Below are 17,845 nucleotides of genomic sequence, written 5' to 3'. Positions count from 1 at the left end.
AATGGGTTAGAGGCAAAAACAATACTGTTTGTTTTTGTTCACGTTTAATGTTCAATTTGGGATTTTAGGTTAGAATTAAATGAATAAATAAAGAATATAGGAGATATGACATAATACAAGTACACATACAGAAAAACTAAAGTTTTTATTTGATGCAAATACAATATGAGCAGAAAATGTGATGGCTGCCAGTGAAGCTAATGTGACTGGAAGAGAAGAGGATCGAGGCAATGGGAGGCAATGGGGCACTCTCTGTCATTCTTGCCAGACTATATCTGGAATTCTGTGCTGTTCATTCTAGAGACACAACGTAAGAGGAGTGTGAACAACAACGGGTGCATTTTGATAAGGGATATGTGATAGTAAGAGGTCTGGAAAGTATCATGAGAATCTATTAAAGAAATTAGAGGTATTTGGTCTGGAAGAGGGAAGACTAGGGAGGTGGTACTGTGAGGAACATGTTACATGCCTTTCTGATTTGGATAGCTGGCATGTAAGAACAGGCATTAGCCCCAGAGTACAGAATTAATGCATTTTACAGTTAAGGAAACATTTTTACAAATTAAAAACCTTAAATTGTTTACGTTGTGAAACAGTGAGTTCCAAGGACTGGGAATTGTTCTAAAGACATCGGCTATTATTTGTGGAGGAATTTATAGATGGGATTTCTGCACTGAACTGGGTCACTGGAGTACAGAATATTGCAAACTCCAGAAGATTTTATGATTCCAAACTAGGAGTTAGTGCTGGTGCTATGAACATAAGCTAATTAGAAGGCATGGTTTAAGGTGTGTTGGAATTGCTCTGCTGCTCCTCTACCCTCAAAAAATAATGCTCATTATAAAATAATTATTCTGTTAGATATCCAGTCCATTAGGTCTTGCATACTTCTTGTGTATTCAGAGACTTGTTAAAATGCAAACGTCCTTAGAGGAAACAATAATATAGGGGAATTAGTTACAACTTGTTGACAGAAAGACATGACTAAGAAAGGCAGCAAGAGTAAACAAGGCCCGAGTGGGCGTAAGTCTGTAGAAGACAAATCCTTGTAGTAAAAGAACCAACACTATTTCGTCAAGGTTCTCCTAGAGAGCCAACAGATTACCGAGGCTACAACTACGACTTCTATCAAGATGTGGCCCAATTTTCCAAGGAGTCTATATCATTACAACCTTTCATGAGTGCAGTTTCTGAAATGCGTCACTAATGTAAAGCATTCTGTGTTTATTAAAATAGAGAATCTCTGAGTAACAGGTGCCTAGAGACATCTGAACAAACTGCTAAATTTCAGAAGATTCAATTTGTGGCAAGATTTATTGAAACCGAACTAGAATTTCCTATACAGTGTAACTTTGTACCACTAAATAAAATGAACTTTTGGGTGGGTTCTACTTAATAAAATATGCTATGTTATTATATATGTTTTCATTTAATAATATTTGTTAAAGTTACATAGGTTTCAGATACAAGATCAATGTAGCTTGAGTCAAGATTTTGCTCCTAAACATCATCATTGAAATTCTATGTATTTCCACTTCTCAATGATCCTAAATTAAACTAATATTTTCTCTTCCCCTAGCTGGTTACTCCTCCTTGCTTTGCTAATGTCAGAAATAATATCACTACCATTCTTCCCATTGTTCAAAGTGAAACCTTATATTTTGTCTTCTGCACACCATGTCCAAACAATGCTGAGTTCTTTACTACAAGAAAAGGTTTCATATACCTCTTTCTATCCTATTACCATTACTTTAGTTCATGTCCTAATTATCTTTTACCTGTACCGCAATTTCTCATAATTAATATCTGTACTTCCAATCTCTCTCCTCATGAAAGCTCTGTTACACACTGGTACATGAGAACTTTTCCTAAAGCATATATTCTTATCAAGTAGCTCTCTTGCTCAAAAACTGTCAATGACTCACTATAATACTACAGAACAAAGCCTAAACTAATTAATATGCCATTGAAATCTTCTATTATGTGATCTCAATCTATCTTTTCAGCTTTATCTCTTAGTATTTCTTTTTATGGTCATCATTCTCCAATCAATCCATTGTATTGTCCATTATCTAAGGATATTCTATGCTTTCCAACAGCTGGAGTGGCCTTCCTCAATTTTTTCTACTCATTTTATTCATTTCCCAAGATCCAGGCTTAAAGATTCTTTTCCTTAATCAATCAATCAATCTCTCTCTCTCTTTCTCTCATTTATTTATTTACTTTCTTTACTTGTTCTCTGTTCTCCCATGGAACGTTTCTGTCCCGTCCCATTTACTGCATTGCACCTTATACCCTAGTTTGGTTTAATACATCTCTTCTCCCCCACTTAGGGTCAAGGCCAGTGCTTAGCAAAGACTGCAGCAGATCCCAAGTGTTCTGTAAATGTATTTTGGTTTGATTATATTTTGATTTGATTATAAGCAGAATTATATTTTGATGATATTACATTACCAGGAATAAGTCTAGGGGCATTACTTCAGCAGTTTGGAGCTGAGAAGGGTTGTGTATAAGTTGCTACACATCTAGTATTTGTTTGCATTTCTTCATGGACATGGTGAGAACATTTACTTCCTAAACAGTACAGCTCTTCTTTGGTGAGATAAACCCATCACAATAATTTTCTTTATCTGAGCATTCTCTGTGTTACCTGAGGCACATTTGGGCTATCAGTCACAGCTACAGCCTCCTCTTCTAAACTCTCTGATGTCATGTGGGACAGTGAGTTGCCAGGAGAGGAGAAGGCAGGGAACCACCTTTCACCACCCTCAACGTCACTGAGAAGCGCTGGGTGGTGGCAGACGCCACAGGCTACCTACCCGACAGCACTGGCTCTTTCCTCCTTCCTGCCAGAGAAACAGTCTGTCTGGGCAACCACTTCACCAAGGAGTCTACTTCCTGGAGACTCAGGGGTAATTCCTAATTAAGCCACTCATGGTGATACCATTCTCCTTTCTAGAAATTTCTCTGGGGATGTGTGACTGAATTCGGCTCAATGGAATATGACAGGAAATTTGCTAAAGAGACTTCATTCTTGAAAAGAGAAAGAAAAAATAAAATGTCTGCCTTTTGTTGTCTCTGAAGGTGACATTTGGAACCAGGGTTGTTGTCTTACAACTATAAGAGGTGCCAGCTCTTGGACACTGCTAGCACCCTGAGAGTTGAAAGCAGAAAGACAGAAAGAGCCAGGGACCTCGATGATACATTGTCACAGTGCTGGGGTTACCCTACCTCAGGGCTTTTATTATGTGGCAAAATACATTTTCCTTATTGTTTTAGCCAGTTGAACAGGGGGATTCTCTTATTGTAGCTAAGACACCTGGACACAGAGCACTTGGTATTGGCATCACGCGCTTGCTCAGGTGGCAAACATTAATCACTGTTAGGGCTTCAAGGGAGAAGCACATTATTTCTACCGCCTGCCTAAAAATTTGCGCTGGTTTGTTGTTAGGTCCTCAATCTGTCACTTTTTCCATGGATCTGGTAAGTCATAATCTCTTTAAACTATACAGTATGGTCCCTTTTGTAACATTTATCAAACTTACAATTACTAATGTTTGTCTTCTTCACTAGTTTAAAAGCTCCATGAGGGCAGTGACTATATCTGTCAGGAAAATTCCTGTATTTACAGCACCTAGCACAGGGCTGGCGCACACATGTTCAATAAATAGGTGCCGCGTAATCATCTGTGAAACGGATGAATGAATGAGTAAATGAATATACAGTCATGCATCACTTAATGATGAGGATAAGTTCTAAGAAATGCATCATTAGGCAATTTCATCCTTGTTTGAACAGCATAGAGTGCACTTACACAAACCTACATGGTATAGCCTTCTACACACCTAGGCTCTAGGGCACTAATTCCATGGGACCACCATCATATACCTGGTCCGTCATCGACTCAAAAGTCATTATGCGGCACGTGACAGTATAGAGAACATCAAAATCATTCTCCCCGCTACTTCCTTCGCTTACACCTCCCATGCCCTGATTCCTGACCCAGTCAGGCCTACAAAAGGGAGCCCTGTCCTGCATGTTAGGAGACAGGAAAGAGAAAAGGGAAGGAAGCTATCTTTACAGCCACTGTCTGCTCTCTCAGTGGAGACGGGGAAGGAGACAATTCTCAGAGGCAACTTACAAAGTATTTTCATAAAGAGAAACTACAATCATCTTCTATATTGCATACTGGATCAAAATATTATTTAAAAAATGTTCAGAATCATACTTTTTAGAGCCAGAATGAAGTTGAGGGTTAATTCAGTATAACTAGCTGAGCAAAGATTTATCAATCACCTATTTCAAGTTCCTCACTTTTCAGATGAAGAAACTGAGTGCTACTGTCACCAAGATCAGCATCAGTCTTTCTTAGGCTCTATGATGGAATAAAAATTGAATGCAGACTGTCATACTCATTGGCAACAAAAAGGATATTTCCCTGGCAACGTCGTTCCGACTCGGTAATCGGTGTAGCTCTTGTTTGGATGGAAGTTGAAAATAAAAAGGAGACCCGCTCTCTCAAAAGCGATGATCTTATTGTCTTCGTGCTTCTCACTCACAAAGGCCTGCAAGAATTAACACATATATTACATTTAAATAACACCTAGATGCTGTTATAAGTAAATTATTCACAAAAAAGTTGTTTTTGTCTTTATTAATAGCCTTGTTAGTTATTAAGCCAAAAAAGAGAATGCCAGCACATTATATTTTTGAACATGTTGTAATTTTGCCATATCAAACTCTAAGCCAACAACAGTCTCAAATACTGCTTAAAGAGTATAAAACTCTCATCAGCCACTTGCCAACTTCCAACAAAGCACAAAGGATCAGTGTTGTGGCTTAGGTTTTAAGTAAAAACATGGTAACTGTGCTATATATAAAGTGTTTGCGTGTGTGTATATATACTTACAAGCAAATTTTCTTTTTTAAGACTTTTCTTTTAGTCCCCTGATTAATGAGGTAAGGTACAAAAAATTACGTTTCAAAATATAATGTAACATTGTTATTATATTGAAATTTCTGAAGTTGTAGTTATCTTAAAAACTTTACATTGTTGCACAACTTCCAAAGATTCAAAGGCAACCTAAAGTCTTATATATATATATATATACCTAATCAAAGAGAAGGTCTGAAAAGAAATTACAGTATCTACAAGTTCTTTTATTTTATATACCATGTTTTACAGTAGGCAGTGAGAGCCTTTGCTGTTCAAAACTACCCTCTTCCAGGCCCGGCTTTGAGAGGACTTATTTCCATGCATATCAGCTGCACCACTCTTGGTAACGTAGAAATGTGAACCAAGGCTCTAGAGTAAACAGCATGCCTTTTGGTATTCAACACTGTTCCTATTGAAAAGGAGCATCATTTTGCTCTCTCTTCTGGAAACAGCATTACTAATAAACGTGATTAGGGCATTCGTGTCATGTAGCCAATCTTACTGAATATATAAGCACCTTTGTTCAACCGTTAAAAAAAAAAAACCATAGATAGCAAAGTAAAAACACATCAACAGTAATTTCAAACACCACCAGTAAAAAGCAAATGGGTTATAAGTAACACATACTATATGCTAATTTTTGCAAGGGAAAAAAAAGAAGCCTGTATAAAATTTGCACCTGTTAATTACATTTTCTAAAACTTATTGAAAATTGAGACTTTAATTCTAGAGGAGAGTCAGGCTCATGAAAAATACAGAACAGCACGCAGGTATAATGGCATCTATTGAAATGACAAGTTAGAGACCAGTAAAGGAGGGAAAAAAAAGGAATAAAGAAATCTACATGTTGTCAAAGTCGTTTCTTTATGACAGTATAATTATTTATATAAAGAAAAACAGTCAAAACAATTAAGATGTTTCCACAGCAATTTCCAAAATGGATTCCATGCAGAGCTTTTGTCATTTATTTTAACCAACTGAAACAAAAATTACTAAATTTAAACAACAACAAAAAGCTAACCAGCAAAGTAAGCAGGGCATTATGTTTAAGATTTTCATTATCTATTGGAGAGACTTCAGTGACATGTTTTGACAACCTGAAGTGTGTTACAGGGCACTTACACACTGAATAATAAAGTGATGTTTAAAAGATCTGCACACAGATTTAAGCTGATTGCCATTCGAAGCATGTACAACATTGGTGACTAAAACATAACATTTAGAGGAAAGAGCTTACCTGGGGAGCTGAAAGCCAACCACATCTTTCTTCCAATTTATTCATATCCCTGTCAAAGTTATTTAGGAACTTATAGCGAAGAAGGTGATCATCAGTTAAATGAAACTGCCTTCTGGCATAATGGTAACTCTCATTATTTCCTTTTCTTGGGAAGTCTAACCATTCAGGATGGCCAAATTCATTACCTGCATTAAAAACAAATATAAACCTCATCTAGTGATATTAGGAATTCTCACTAAGATAACTCAATAACTATATGTTTTAAAGTCCTTCAAATCAATTTAGGTTTTAATTTAGTACAGCTGTGCCCTGTAAATTATGTACAAAGCCGGGTCAGAAGCAGCCCAGTCAGGCACAAAGAGTACTGACCACATTTGGACTCAGGTCTGGCGTTAGCCCGGCCACATGTTCCTTGTTGCATGCCTCATTTTCCTCACGCACAAACTGAGAACAGTTATCTCTGTCACACTTATTTCACCTCCCAAATAATCTCTGAAGTCTCTGAGTAATTTCTGAAATCTCTATTTCTGTAATCGCTGAAATCTGTACAATGCTTTACAGTTTCCAAAGGCTTTGTATGTCCATTATTTTTTGCTCCTCAAAGGGACTCTCTCTCTTGTCCATTTCACAGATGAGAACTCCAAAGCTCTGGGCAGTTAAGAGATTTGCCCAGCCTCACACAGAGAATAAGTGGAAAGCAACCATTAAAGTTCAGTTCTTCTGATTAAAATCCAAAGGTTTTAATGAGGTTCCTTCTACCTCATCACATTAGGCAAATACATTCTAAACTTCAGGCGCTACAGAAACCCAAGTCATCGCTCTTATTATTCATTTTCCCTGTCACTTTCTCAGATCTGTGTTACCATTAGATGTGCATCTTTAATTTCAAGTGTGTCTGCATGTGTGTGCACGCGTGTGTGTGTGTGTGTATAGCTAGGACACTTGGTTGGGAATTCATTTATATATTATTTCTCATTATAATGATGAGAACCAGAAACCCAATACACTTGAAAAATGAAATAAAATAATAACACACACATATTCTTCACTCCGAAAATCAAATTTAGATATTAGTCAACCAATAGATCAGCTCATATTGTTTTCCTCAAGTTCGATTTCTACTTTACAACTTTTTTCTTCTTCTAAAAATTAAATGCTAGGGGCCAGCCCCATGGCGCAGCGGTTAAGTGCGTGCACTCTGCTGCTGGCGGCCTGGGTTCAGATCCTGGGCGCGCACTGAGGCACCGCTTGTCAGGCCATGCTGTGGCAGTGTCCCATATAAAGTAGAGGAAGATGGGCATAGATGTTAGCCCAGGGCCAGTCTTCCTCAGCAAAGAGAGGAGGATTAGCATGGATGTTAGCTTAGGGCTGATCTCCCTCACAAATAAACAAATAAAAAATTAAAATTAAACGCTACTTTCCAAAATTTACTTTCATTTACCACTTTAATGCTGCAATTTTCTAAGCCACAAATTTCTCCTTTGAGTTAGAAAGTACCATAGCCAATACAGGTGTGTCCTATTTTAAAGAAACTAGTATATTAATATTCCAATAAATAAAAACTAATAAGCTAGGATGTAATTCAAAATGATTGATTGTAGAGTTGCTTTAAATGTAAACTCTGCTAAGAAACACTGCAATCTACATTTAACTTTTCAGGACTATAGTCATCAAAATAAAAATAACATCCAAACAAATATGTCTATAGTAGTTTCATAAAATTTAAAGTATCTACAAACATTTTGCTAAATTCTAATATTTCAGTCTAAATAACATTTTTTAATAATGTTGCCCACTATGTGACACAGGAGGGAACAGGGTTTCTGACTCCTTGGGCCCATATCTACTTTAGGATGCTTTAAAGTGACACAAGGGCTTCCCTCTGCACTTAGGATTCCTGCCTGGGTCTGGAGCCTGATTCACATCAGCCTATGGTGTACCCATGGCACAGCTTGCTCCAACATCCATTCAACTGGCAAAAGGATGTAGCTCCAGAATTGTAGTGAAGACATTCTGTACTGATAATGAAGGTACCGCCAGCCTGAGGAAAATTCTGTGTCCAAGCACTAGTGGGATTTCATCTTGTGGAGAACTTCAGAGAGACTAGGAACGCTATGAGGTAGCTAGAGTGTAGTAGCCTACAAACTGGATCCAGGCTTTCTACAGGCAAAAATACTTTCATTTTGATATGGCCATAGATCTCTGTATTGCCTCCAGTAATAAGCAATTCCTTTAGCCTTTTCTAGGGGAGACTGTTACATCATTGTCATTATCATTATCACAGTAGAGGCAGGAACAAATGCTTAATGTCTACTTATTATGTGCCAGGCACATGCACTGCACATGAATTAACTCTATCCACCTTCAACAACCCTGAAGTAGGTACTATTATTGTCCCAAATTTATAGGTTAGGAAACTGAGGCACAGAGAGTTATTAAGTAGTGGGGCCTATGAACCCAGACAGTCTGGTTTCAGCACCCTGACTCTTAATGACTACTCCACCACATTGCTCTGAGGTCAATACCATGGAAATACAGTGCGAAGAATGACTAGCCTCTCACATGTGGACAGAAACTCCAGCTAACAGGATGACACGTGCAGACGCATTGGAGTGAGAAGGTGAGTTGTACTAAGGAGTTTGGGTTAGTCATAAAATAGGGCTGGTGGTGAGAAGAACGGGTGGCATAGCCAGGATGAGGTTAGATTAGGATAGGACTCATAAAATTTGGAGCTTATATTGCAGACTGTAGGGAACCAAAGGCTATTTTTTTTTTGGTGAGGAAGATGAGCCCTGAGCTCACATCCGTTGCCAATCCTCCTCTTTTTGCTGAGGAAGACTGGCCCTGAGCTAACGGCTGTGCCCATCTTCCTCTACTTTACACGTGGGACGCTGCCACAGAGTGGCTTGATGAGCAGTGCATCGGTCTGCACCTGGGATCTGAACCTGCAAATCCCAGGTCACTGAAGAGGATGCGTGAACTTAACCGCTGCGCCACTGGGCTGGCCCCCAAAGGCTATTTTTAAGTAGGGAATGAGAAGTTCAAATGTATTATTAACACATCTCTGGTACAGTGTGGATGAGACGCTGGATATTGGGGATAGCTGAACGGTAGGAAAGCTGTACGGAATCCAGAGGCTAAGGGAAGAGGTGATGAGATGCAGCAGGAAGGGGGAAAAGAAGGATCGATTCGAATGGCATTTCTGAGGTGGAAACAACAGGACTGATGACTGCCTGCTGAATGGAGGTTCTGAGGAAAAGGGAAGTGTGAATGCAATTCTCAAGTTTCAAGCTCAGGAGACCGAGCAGTGCCAGCAGTAAGTGCACTCGGGGAAAATGGTGACAGAACTGACAGAACGTGTGGGGAGAAGACAGTGAATATATTTTTTGGCATGCTAAATTTAAGACCTGAAGAATATACCTGCATCCATGGATTTACAGTAACCTTGATAAAAATAAAGTACTGAGACTCAGGAGAGAATTGGGGGTGAAGACCAAGAGTACTCTGTAAGGCCTCAGTGAGCAAGGGTAGCTGCAGCTACAGGAGGAAAAAGGGCCACAGGCGGCACCTCCAGGAAAGAAGACCTGAGGAGATCTTCTTAGATTAGAATGAAGACCGAGGAGCAACGGTCAGCAGAGAAGGAGGGACATCAGAAGAAAATCCAGAAGGCTAAGAAGAGTTTCAAGGAGGGTGGTCAAATGCTACCAGAAAAAAAAAAAGAACTTTCTATGTTATCACCCCTTTGGTGTGGGAATAAGATAGTGTGGAGCTGTGCTTTTCCATCTACGGTATGCTCCGAGGAAGCATAGAGATTCCAAGAAAGCTTGTTAACAATGTTCACGCTGATTCATCACCTTTGGGGTGAGTCCCAGGCAGGCAGCTACATCGTCACCAGCCCCCCTGTAACGTTCTGAAGGAGGTGGGCGAAAGGCCACACCCAGAAGAATAACAGCGTAGAGATTTTTTGTGTGTGTGTGAGGAAGATCAGCCCTGAGCTAACATCCATGCTAATCCTCCTCTTTGTCCCGGCTCTGAGTTAACATCTATTGCCAATCCTCCTCCTTTTTTTTTTTTTGTTCCCTTTTTTTTCCCCAAAGCCCCAGTAGATAGTTGTATGTCATAGCTGCACATCCTTGTAGTTGCTGTATGTGGGACGCGGCCTCAGCATGGCCGGAGAAGCAGTGCAGCGGTGCGCCCAGCATAGAGATCTGAAACTTCTTTATGTCTCAGTAAGGACAGTCATACAACACAGATTTCCTAGTCAGGGAGACTTGGATTTTAATTCCAGCGAGGCCACTTATGACATTCAAAAGAGGTAAGTGAGCCACTCAGCACCGGGTCTGGAGCCCACAAGCTTTCAACGTCTGGCAGATTTTATGTTACACACTTCCACTCATTACTGATGTTTTTCAGGAAAGAATGACATAAAAGGCAATAGATGTTATAATAAAGCTAAAATTTCTGGTGCCCAGCATTCTGAGGAGGGAACTGACCACCCTACTCTGCAGTAGACATACAAGTAACCGGGACGAATGGGAAAGGCAGCTATTGGCTCCTCTCCACTCAGGTTTCATCGTACCACATCATTCCTTTCTTTAAAGTGAGTAAATTCTACACAGATGTATTTATTCATATATTTAATAAGAGAAACACATTTCCCTAAACCAAGTATTAATGTCCTTTAAATTATCTACTATTTTAGATCTTAAAAGGCAGAATTGAACATGAAAATAATTTTGTTACAAGACATCCAGAGTGATAGGGTAAATCAGGTTGCTATGTAGGGAATTCCCTCTCCACTCTCTTCCTTCGTTATTTCTAGATGTTCATCCTGCAAAACCTCTGAACAAGCTCTCAGGGGTTATTTATTTTAAATATATATATATATATACACACACACACACGCACATACATACAAATTATATATTATATATACACGATAGTATATATGTAGTATATATATGCTATATACAGTATATACATTATGCTATATACGTATAGTACATATTTTTATAGTATATATAGTATACAGTTGATTATATTCCACTTAAAACGAACATTTTAGGCACCTTCTAAAACTAGAGTTCTGCTCTGGTTGGAACACTACTGGCACTGGAGGACCTCCTCATCTCCTCATTTCTTCCCAGTCTTCTTGAAAATGTGACCTCAGCTTACAACTCCTGTTGCTTGCCATCTTTTCTACTGCCTCAGGTAGACTAATGAGATGAAAACATAAATTCTTCTCCACTGTATAGTTTAGCTTCTCTCTTAGTATCCCTCCTTGGAAGTACAGTTTTCATCAGTACAGAACTGAATGGTGTTTTTGACCAAAACTATTGGGGGCAGTATTAATTCATCTCATAATCTGGTTAAAAGCTAAGTACCCATTCCCCAGAAATGTACACACACACTCACAGCATGCAGCCTCAAGGATTCATAGACTCCATTAAAAACCAATCCAATGTGAAATTACATTATTATCATTTATTTCTAACAATCTGGAATGAGAATTCACCTGCTTATAACCTATAGCATAAATAAGGATTGAAGAGTAACATTATTACAATTAAATGAGCAAAGGCATGAAAACTATTTAAAAGAGTACAAGACACACAATATGTGGCTCAACAAACACTAGCTACTATTATTATAGTGTTATAATTTTCTTTTAGTTATTGTTTTTATTGTACAGGTAATATACTGATAGACATATTATTATTTGTTTTTGTTTTTCTTTCTTTCTTTTTTTTTGTGAGGAAGATTGGCCCTGAGCTAACACCTGCCAATCCTCTTCTTTTTTTGCTGAGGAAGACTGGCCCTGGGCTAACATCCGTGCCCATCTTCCTCCACTTTATATGGGATGCCGCCACAGCATGGCTCGACAAGTAGTGAATCGGTGAGCGCCCAGGATCTGAACCTGCGAACCCCAGGCTGCTGCACTGAAGCGCACACACTTAACCACTTGCGCCACTGGGCCGGCCCCGACATATTATTTTTTAAAATCACAATTAAATACACACACAACATCTGAAATCTTACCAAATAACCACTTTCTATGGTCTGAATGTTAGTGTCCCCCCAAAATTCATATGTTGCAATCCTAATCCTCATTGGGATGGTATTAGGAGGCGGGGCCTTTGGGGGGTGCTTGGTCATGAGGGTGGAGCCCTCACGAGTGGGATTGGTGCCCTTATAAATAAGACTCCACAGAGCTCCCAGCCCCTTCCACCAGGTGAGGACACAACCAGAAGTCTGAGAACAAGAAGAGGGCCCTCATTCAACCATCCTGGCACCCTGATCTCAGACTACCAGCCTCCAGAAACCGTGAGAAATAAATTTCTATTGTTTATAAGCTACCAGGTCTGTGGTATTCATTATAGCAGCCCAAGTGGACTCAGATACCACTGTTTCCCTTTGGTAAATACTTTATTTATTTCCTTTTATAGCTATAGCTATAGCTATATATCTACATCTCTATCTATAGCCATATACGCATCTATCTATTTATCTATCAACTTGGTTTTGAACAAAGATAGACTTATATTGCTATTTTGAATTTTAATGTAAGCATTTTCCACGTAAGAAGTATACATCTCCACGACGGTATTCCACTATTTGCATGTAACAATTTTATTTAATCATTCTCTTCATGTTAGTCATTTGGTTTTTTATAAAATTTTGGTATTATAAAAAATGACCAGTCTTATAAATGTATCTCTGTACACTTATCTGATATTTCTCTAACATAAACTGAATAAGCAGAATAGCTGTTCAAAAGGTAAAAAGCAGATACGATTCTAAGAGAAAACACTTCCCAAGTTTTGAACTTACTAATTATTTAAAGACACAAGCACAAGTCAGCAAATTGTTCCTGCAAATAATGTTACACACACACACAAATCATATTCCTTAAGGCATATGTTTAATATTCTACTTTAACAGTATTTCTCATCACTTAAATTTAAGATTTCATTTTACTGCCCTCTAAGACATGTCAATTTTAAACATTCATCTCTTCAATAACAAATCTAAAAAATTATTAACAACTAATAGGAAAATTCATTACATAATGAATTTTCAAATAAAGTACTTGGAAAAATATAAGACAAAGACAAAAGGAGGAAAAATGTTTGACATAATAATCCTATTTAGGATTTTTTATGTATTTTAACTTTCACTTCATTTATCACTTATAAGTATAAAGCCACTACTTTAAAGAACATCCCAATAAGCACACTTATATAATATGGAATATGAAATTGAATTTTTAAGTTAAGAAAGGACCAGGGCAGGCCTCGTGGCTTAGTGGTTAAGTGCGCGCGCTCTGCTACTGGCGGCCCGGGTTCGGATCCCGGGCACGCACCAATACACCGCTTGTCATGTCATGCTGAGGGGGCGTCTCACATAGAGCAACCAGAAGGATGTGCAACTATAACATACAACTACCTACTGGGGCTTTGGGGAGAAAAAGGGGAAAAAATAAAAAAGGAGGAAGATTGGCAATAGATGTTAGCTCAAGGCCAGTCTTCCTCAGCAAAAAGAGGAGGATTGGCATGGATGTTAGCTCAGGGCTGATCTTCCTCACAAAAAAAAAAAAAAAAAATCCAAGAAAAGACCTATTTTTAAAAAAATTTTCAAGACATGATGAAGACCCTTTTCTATTAGAGAATCATTTATTAATCTCTATTACAGACTAATTTAAATTTTCTGAAAATCTTCTCCTGGAGAGGCTTCTTTTTAAACTGAAAGATATAAAAAGCTGCATACGACAAAGAAATAGAAAAATTACATTAGTGATTGCAGACAAAACATTCTACTGGGTGGCTTTTGAATGCTATCTCTGTTGTAAATGAGCTGACAAGGGGCAAATTAAGTTTAATGTAGACAAACGCAACATTAAATTTCATATTTGGTTCAAAACTGTAAACAGAAGCATAAAATAAATGGAAGCAAATCACAGAAAGACTTTCAAAGTGACCTTGGAATAATAGTGAACCATTCTCCAACTGAACAGAGAAAACCGGAAAATGCCTGTTAGTATCTTACACCAGCTCACAGCTCACAAACCTAACGAAGAAAAATGCTATCATTAAAACAAGTTAAGAATGTTCTTCTCAGCTATGGTCTACAAATTACTTAGGAAATGTGGCAGCACTTGAGACAGTATAGTGAAATATGGCTACCCAAATAAGCTTATAACTAAGGGCTGCTGTATATAAAGATGGATAAGAAATCTAAATTTATTCAGGTGATGGCAAAGTAGGTAACTAATTTGTTTTAGTACAGATAACTTGATGGAATAGGAAACACGTGATCTGAATCAGCATTTTAATTTAACCAAATAAAAAAATACGTGTGTATATATATTTCTAAATTATATATAAATATGTTATGTACACACGCATACATAATATATGTATATATTCCTCAATGAATGCAACAGGCATTTGTAAGCTTCATACATTCCTAGTGATTCCCTGATATTTTATGCAAACTATTGTATGTGTGTTCCTCTGTGCATTTTTCTGAGGAGAGAAAAGTTTGCCTCAGATTCTCCTGGTGTCTGAGTCACCACTCACAGCATTAGAATGTTAGGCACTAGAAGAATTGGTCACAAGTAAGTTTCTAAGCTATATAAAAAAGAAGAAAAAAAGTAGAAGCCTAAATTGAGGGAAGCAGTTTTAAAACCTTTGGCTGGTTTATTCAACAGATGAGAGGCTTAGAAAAGTCACATTTAAACTAACTGTAGCACACAGAGACTGTGACACTTGAGAACAATACTTCTGAGTCCAAAATATGCATTACAAGTAATCTGGCACTAACCATCAAAGTATGATCTTTCCGCTCATCAACTTACGATTATGATCATGAATGTAAGACATAGAATGCTACTCATTTCACAATGAAGGGAGGATAGTAAGGTTTCGAGCTGTCATTTGGAACATTTTGCAGGAAAATTCACAGTACATGCCATGATTCACTGCATTCAATATACTAACAGAACTGGGAGCTTCCAGAAATGAGGAGGCTGAAAGCTTTGGCTAAGCAACTTTAAAACAAAAACAGGGAAGCAAGTGACTAACATTGCTACAGTTAATTAACAATTCTAGAAAATTCTACTAAGTTTCTTCTTCCATTTCCATTTCCTCTGTGAACAGCACCATTCATGTCTGGTTAATTGTGAAAAAGCTATAAGCGCAAAATTCCTATTCGGATTTCTTTTCCTGTAATTAATTTTTTGCTGTTTGATGTAAAGTTCCAAACTATAAATTGACAAGAAGCCAGCTGGTATGGTGATGAAATTTGAGACAATACAACTAACGAAAAAAGTACCAGCTCTGTTAGCTGAACATTTTGATTATCGGGTTTGTGTGTTTTGTTTCTCTCAACTGTAATGCATACTAATTTTACCTAGGAATTAATTAAAGTCTATCACAGCTTCCATGCTGCGGATGTTATATAACTTTTTGTTGATACCGAGTTTACATATATATATATATATATATGTGTGTGTGTGTGTGTGTGTGTGTGTGTATATATGTGTGTGTGTGTATATATATACGTGTGTGTGTGTATATATATACGTGTGTGTATATATATACGTGTGTGTGTATATATAGACGTGTGTGTGTGTATATATATATGCGTGTGTGTGTATATATATATGTGTGTGTGTGTATATATATATATATATATATATATATACGTGTGTGTGTGTGTGTGTGTATGAGTCCTAATGAGAATATGAAAAACTTTAGCTCGTATTCCTCTTAACTGTACTGGAGACTAAGTCTTAAAAGGAAGTATCTATTTTAAAATTAAATGCTTTGGTCTGCCTCAAGTCCTTCAGTGAGTACTCAAGTCACTAAAGGGTGAGGCACAGCATAAAATATTTTTCTAAATCAGGGCCTGTGATTTCCCTTTTCAAAAAAATAAACTTGCTATCCACTCCTCCATCCCACTTTTGATACTAATCAATCTGGTTCTGGGCAGGGGCCACATCTAATGTTTCTTTTTCATTCTCCACAGCACGTTCCAGCATACTATACCTACAACAGAGACTCCTTAAATATTTGTTAAGCTTGGATGTTTCCCTCTACACTTGTTAAAGGTCTAATATCATCTCTTTTGAGGCACAGAAGCAAAATATAACAACCAGATCCAGAAGATGAGATAAAGGGAGGCATGGCAGCTGAAGCAAGCAGAACAAAATTCAGCAGTGCTACGGGGGATTTACTGTTAAAGTCTACCACAGCCTCCGTGCTATGGATTTTAGGTAACTCTTTGTTGATATCAAGTGTATCTATACATATACTTTATATACACATATATATGTGTATAAATATATATATGTGTGTGTGTATGTATGTAAGTATAAGTCATGTGTCACTTAACAATGGAGATATATTTATAGAAATGCATCGTCAGGTGCTTTTGTCATTGTGCACATACCATAGAGTATATGCGGTCCATCGTTGACCGAAAGGTCATTATGCAGCGCAAGACTGTATATGGTACAGTCCTCATGAGAATATTAAAAAAAAAAAAAACTTTAATGCCCATTCCTCTTAACTGCACCGAAGAGTATTTTAAAATCAAATGCTTTGGTCTCTGGGTTCTCTCATGGAGCCTCCATCGTTACACTCCTTTAAAAGGTAAAGTCAACAACTATATTCTGAGCCCCATGACTCACTCTATGGGTCCTACGCTCAACTACAACCCAAGATTATAATTTTAAAACTATTGAAATGTACCCTGTGTATCCAATAACATGCTTAATGCACATTAGCATGATCCCTGACCTCATAGAGCCCACGATCTAATAGGAGAGACAGACAGAATTAAACAGCTATAAACATATATATTTCCTTAATGGGGGCGTATGAGGGAGAGGGCTCAAAAAAAGGCTTAAAGGATCAGTAAGAGTTAAAACAACAAAAAGTAGTAGGGGAGGAAAGGACAGAATGCCAGCAAACCCCCCCCTCCAAAAAAAGGAAAAGGCAGCACAGCACCTTAGGGAGAACAGGCCTGAAACTATGTCAATATACAGGGAGGGGGGAGGAGTCAGTCTGAGGAACTCCATCTTGGAATTCTAGAAAATTATCTTTGGCGTTAAAAAACAAGACATGTCTTGGCATACCAGACACATATATGGCTTTTAGAAACATACAAGGTAACTGACGCCCTGGGAGTAGATGGAATTGCCTGGGAAGAACACGGTAGGTAAGAGCGACAGAAAAGAGAGCCCACCAGGCCAGAGCCTGAGGAACACTCACACGGCGAGGGGGGCAGAGGAAGAGGAGCCTGGAAAGAAGCCTGAGGAGAAAGGGCTGGAGCGAGGGGAGGAAAACCACGGCGGGTGGGAGACGGAGACTGATCAGGGAAGGAACGCGGTGGTTGACGGGAGTGAGGGCTAGTGAGACGTGCTACAACCTGAAGTGCTATGATAGAGTAGTAACCAGAGGGGACACTGATGACCAGACAGAGCGAGAGCAGGGATGTCTGAGGGTAAAGCTGAAGACTGAAAACTCTACCGTGAGTAAAAAGTGCTTTATTTTTTAGGTTTGTTTATTCTCGGATATTCTGACAGGTAGGATTTAACTAAATACCTGGGAGAGAACGGTCATTCTTAACTGTGTGTAAGCTTTGTATTCCAAATTTTAAATTCTGAG

The 17,845-nt window shown here is 38.3% G+C and overlaps 1 protein-coding gene across 1 annotated transcript in view; it reads right to left on the bottom strand.

Moving 5' to 3' along the window:
• Positions 1 to 17,845, bottom strand: part of GBE1 (1,4-alpha-glucan branching enzyme 1) — a 258,313-nt gene that overhangs the window by 25,533 nt on the left and 214,935 nt on the right. The window contains exons 13-14 of the mRNA XM_058570688.1: positions 6,174 to 6,358; positions 4,435 to 4,565 (exon numbers count right to left, since the gene is read on the bottom strand). Coding sequence (XP_058426671.1) covers positions 4,435 to 4,565; positions 6,174 to 6,358 — 316 coding nt within the window. The remainder of the gene's footprint in view (positions 1 to 4,434; positions 4,566 to 6,173; positions 6,359 to 17,845) is intronic.

The sequence above is a fragment of the Diceros bicornis genome, chromosome 27 (assembly GCF_020826845.1).
Source record: "Diceros bicornis minor isolate mBicDic1 chromosome 27, mDicBic1.mat.cur, whole genome shotgun sequence".
Taxonomy (NCBI): Eukaryota; Metazoa; Chordata; class Mammalia; order Perissodactyla; family Rhinocerotidae; genus Diceros; species Diceros bicornis.
Note: the sequence above shows the minus strand (reverse complement) of the source record. Positions and strands in the feature narration are given on the sequence as shown.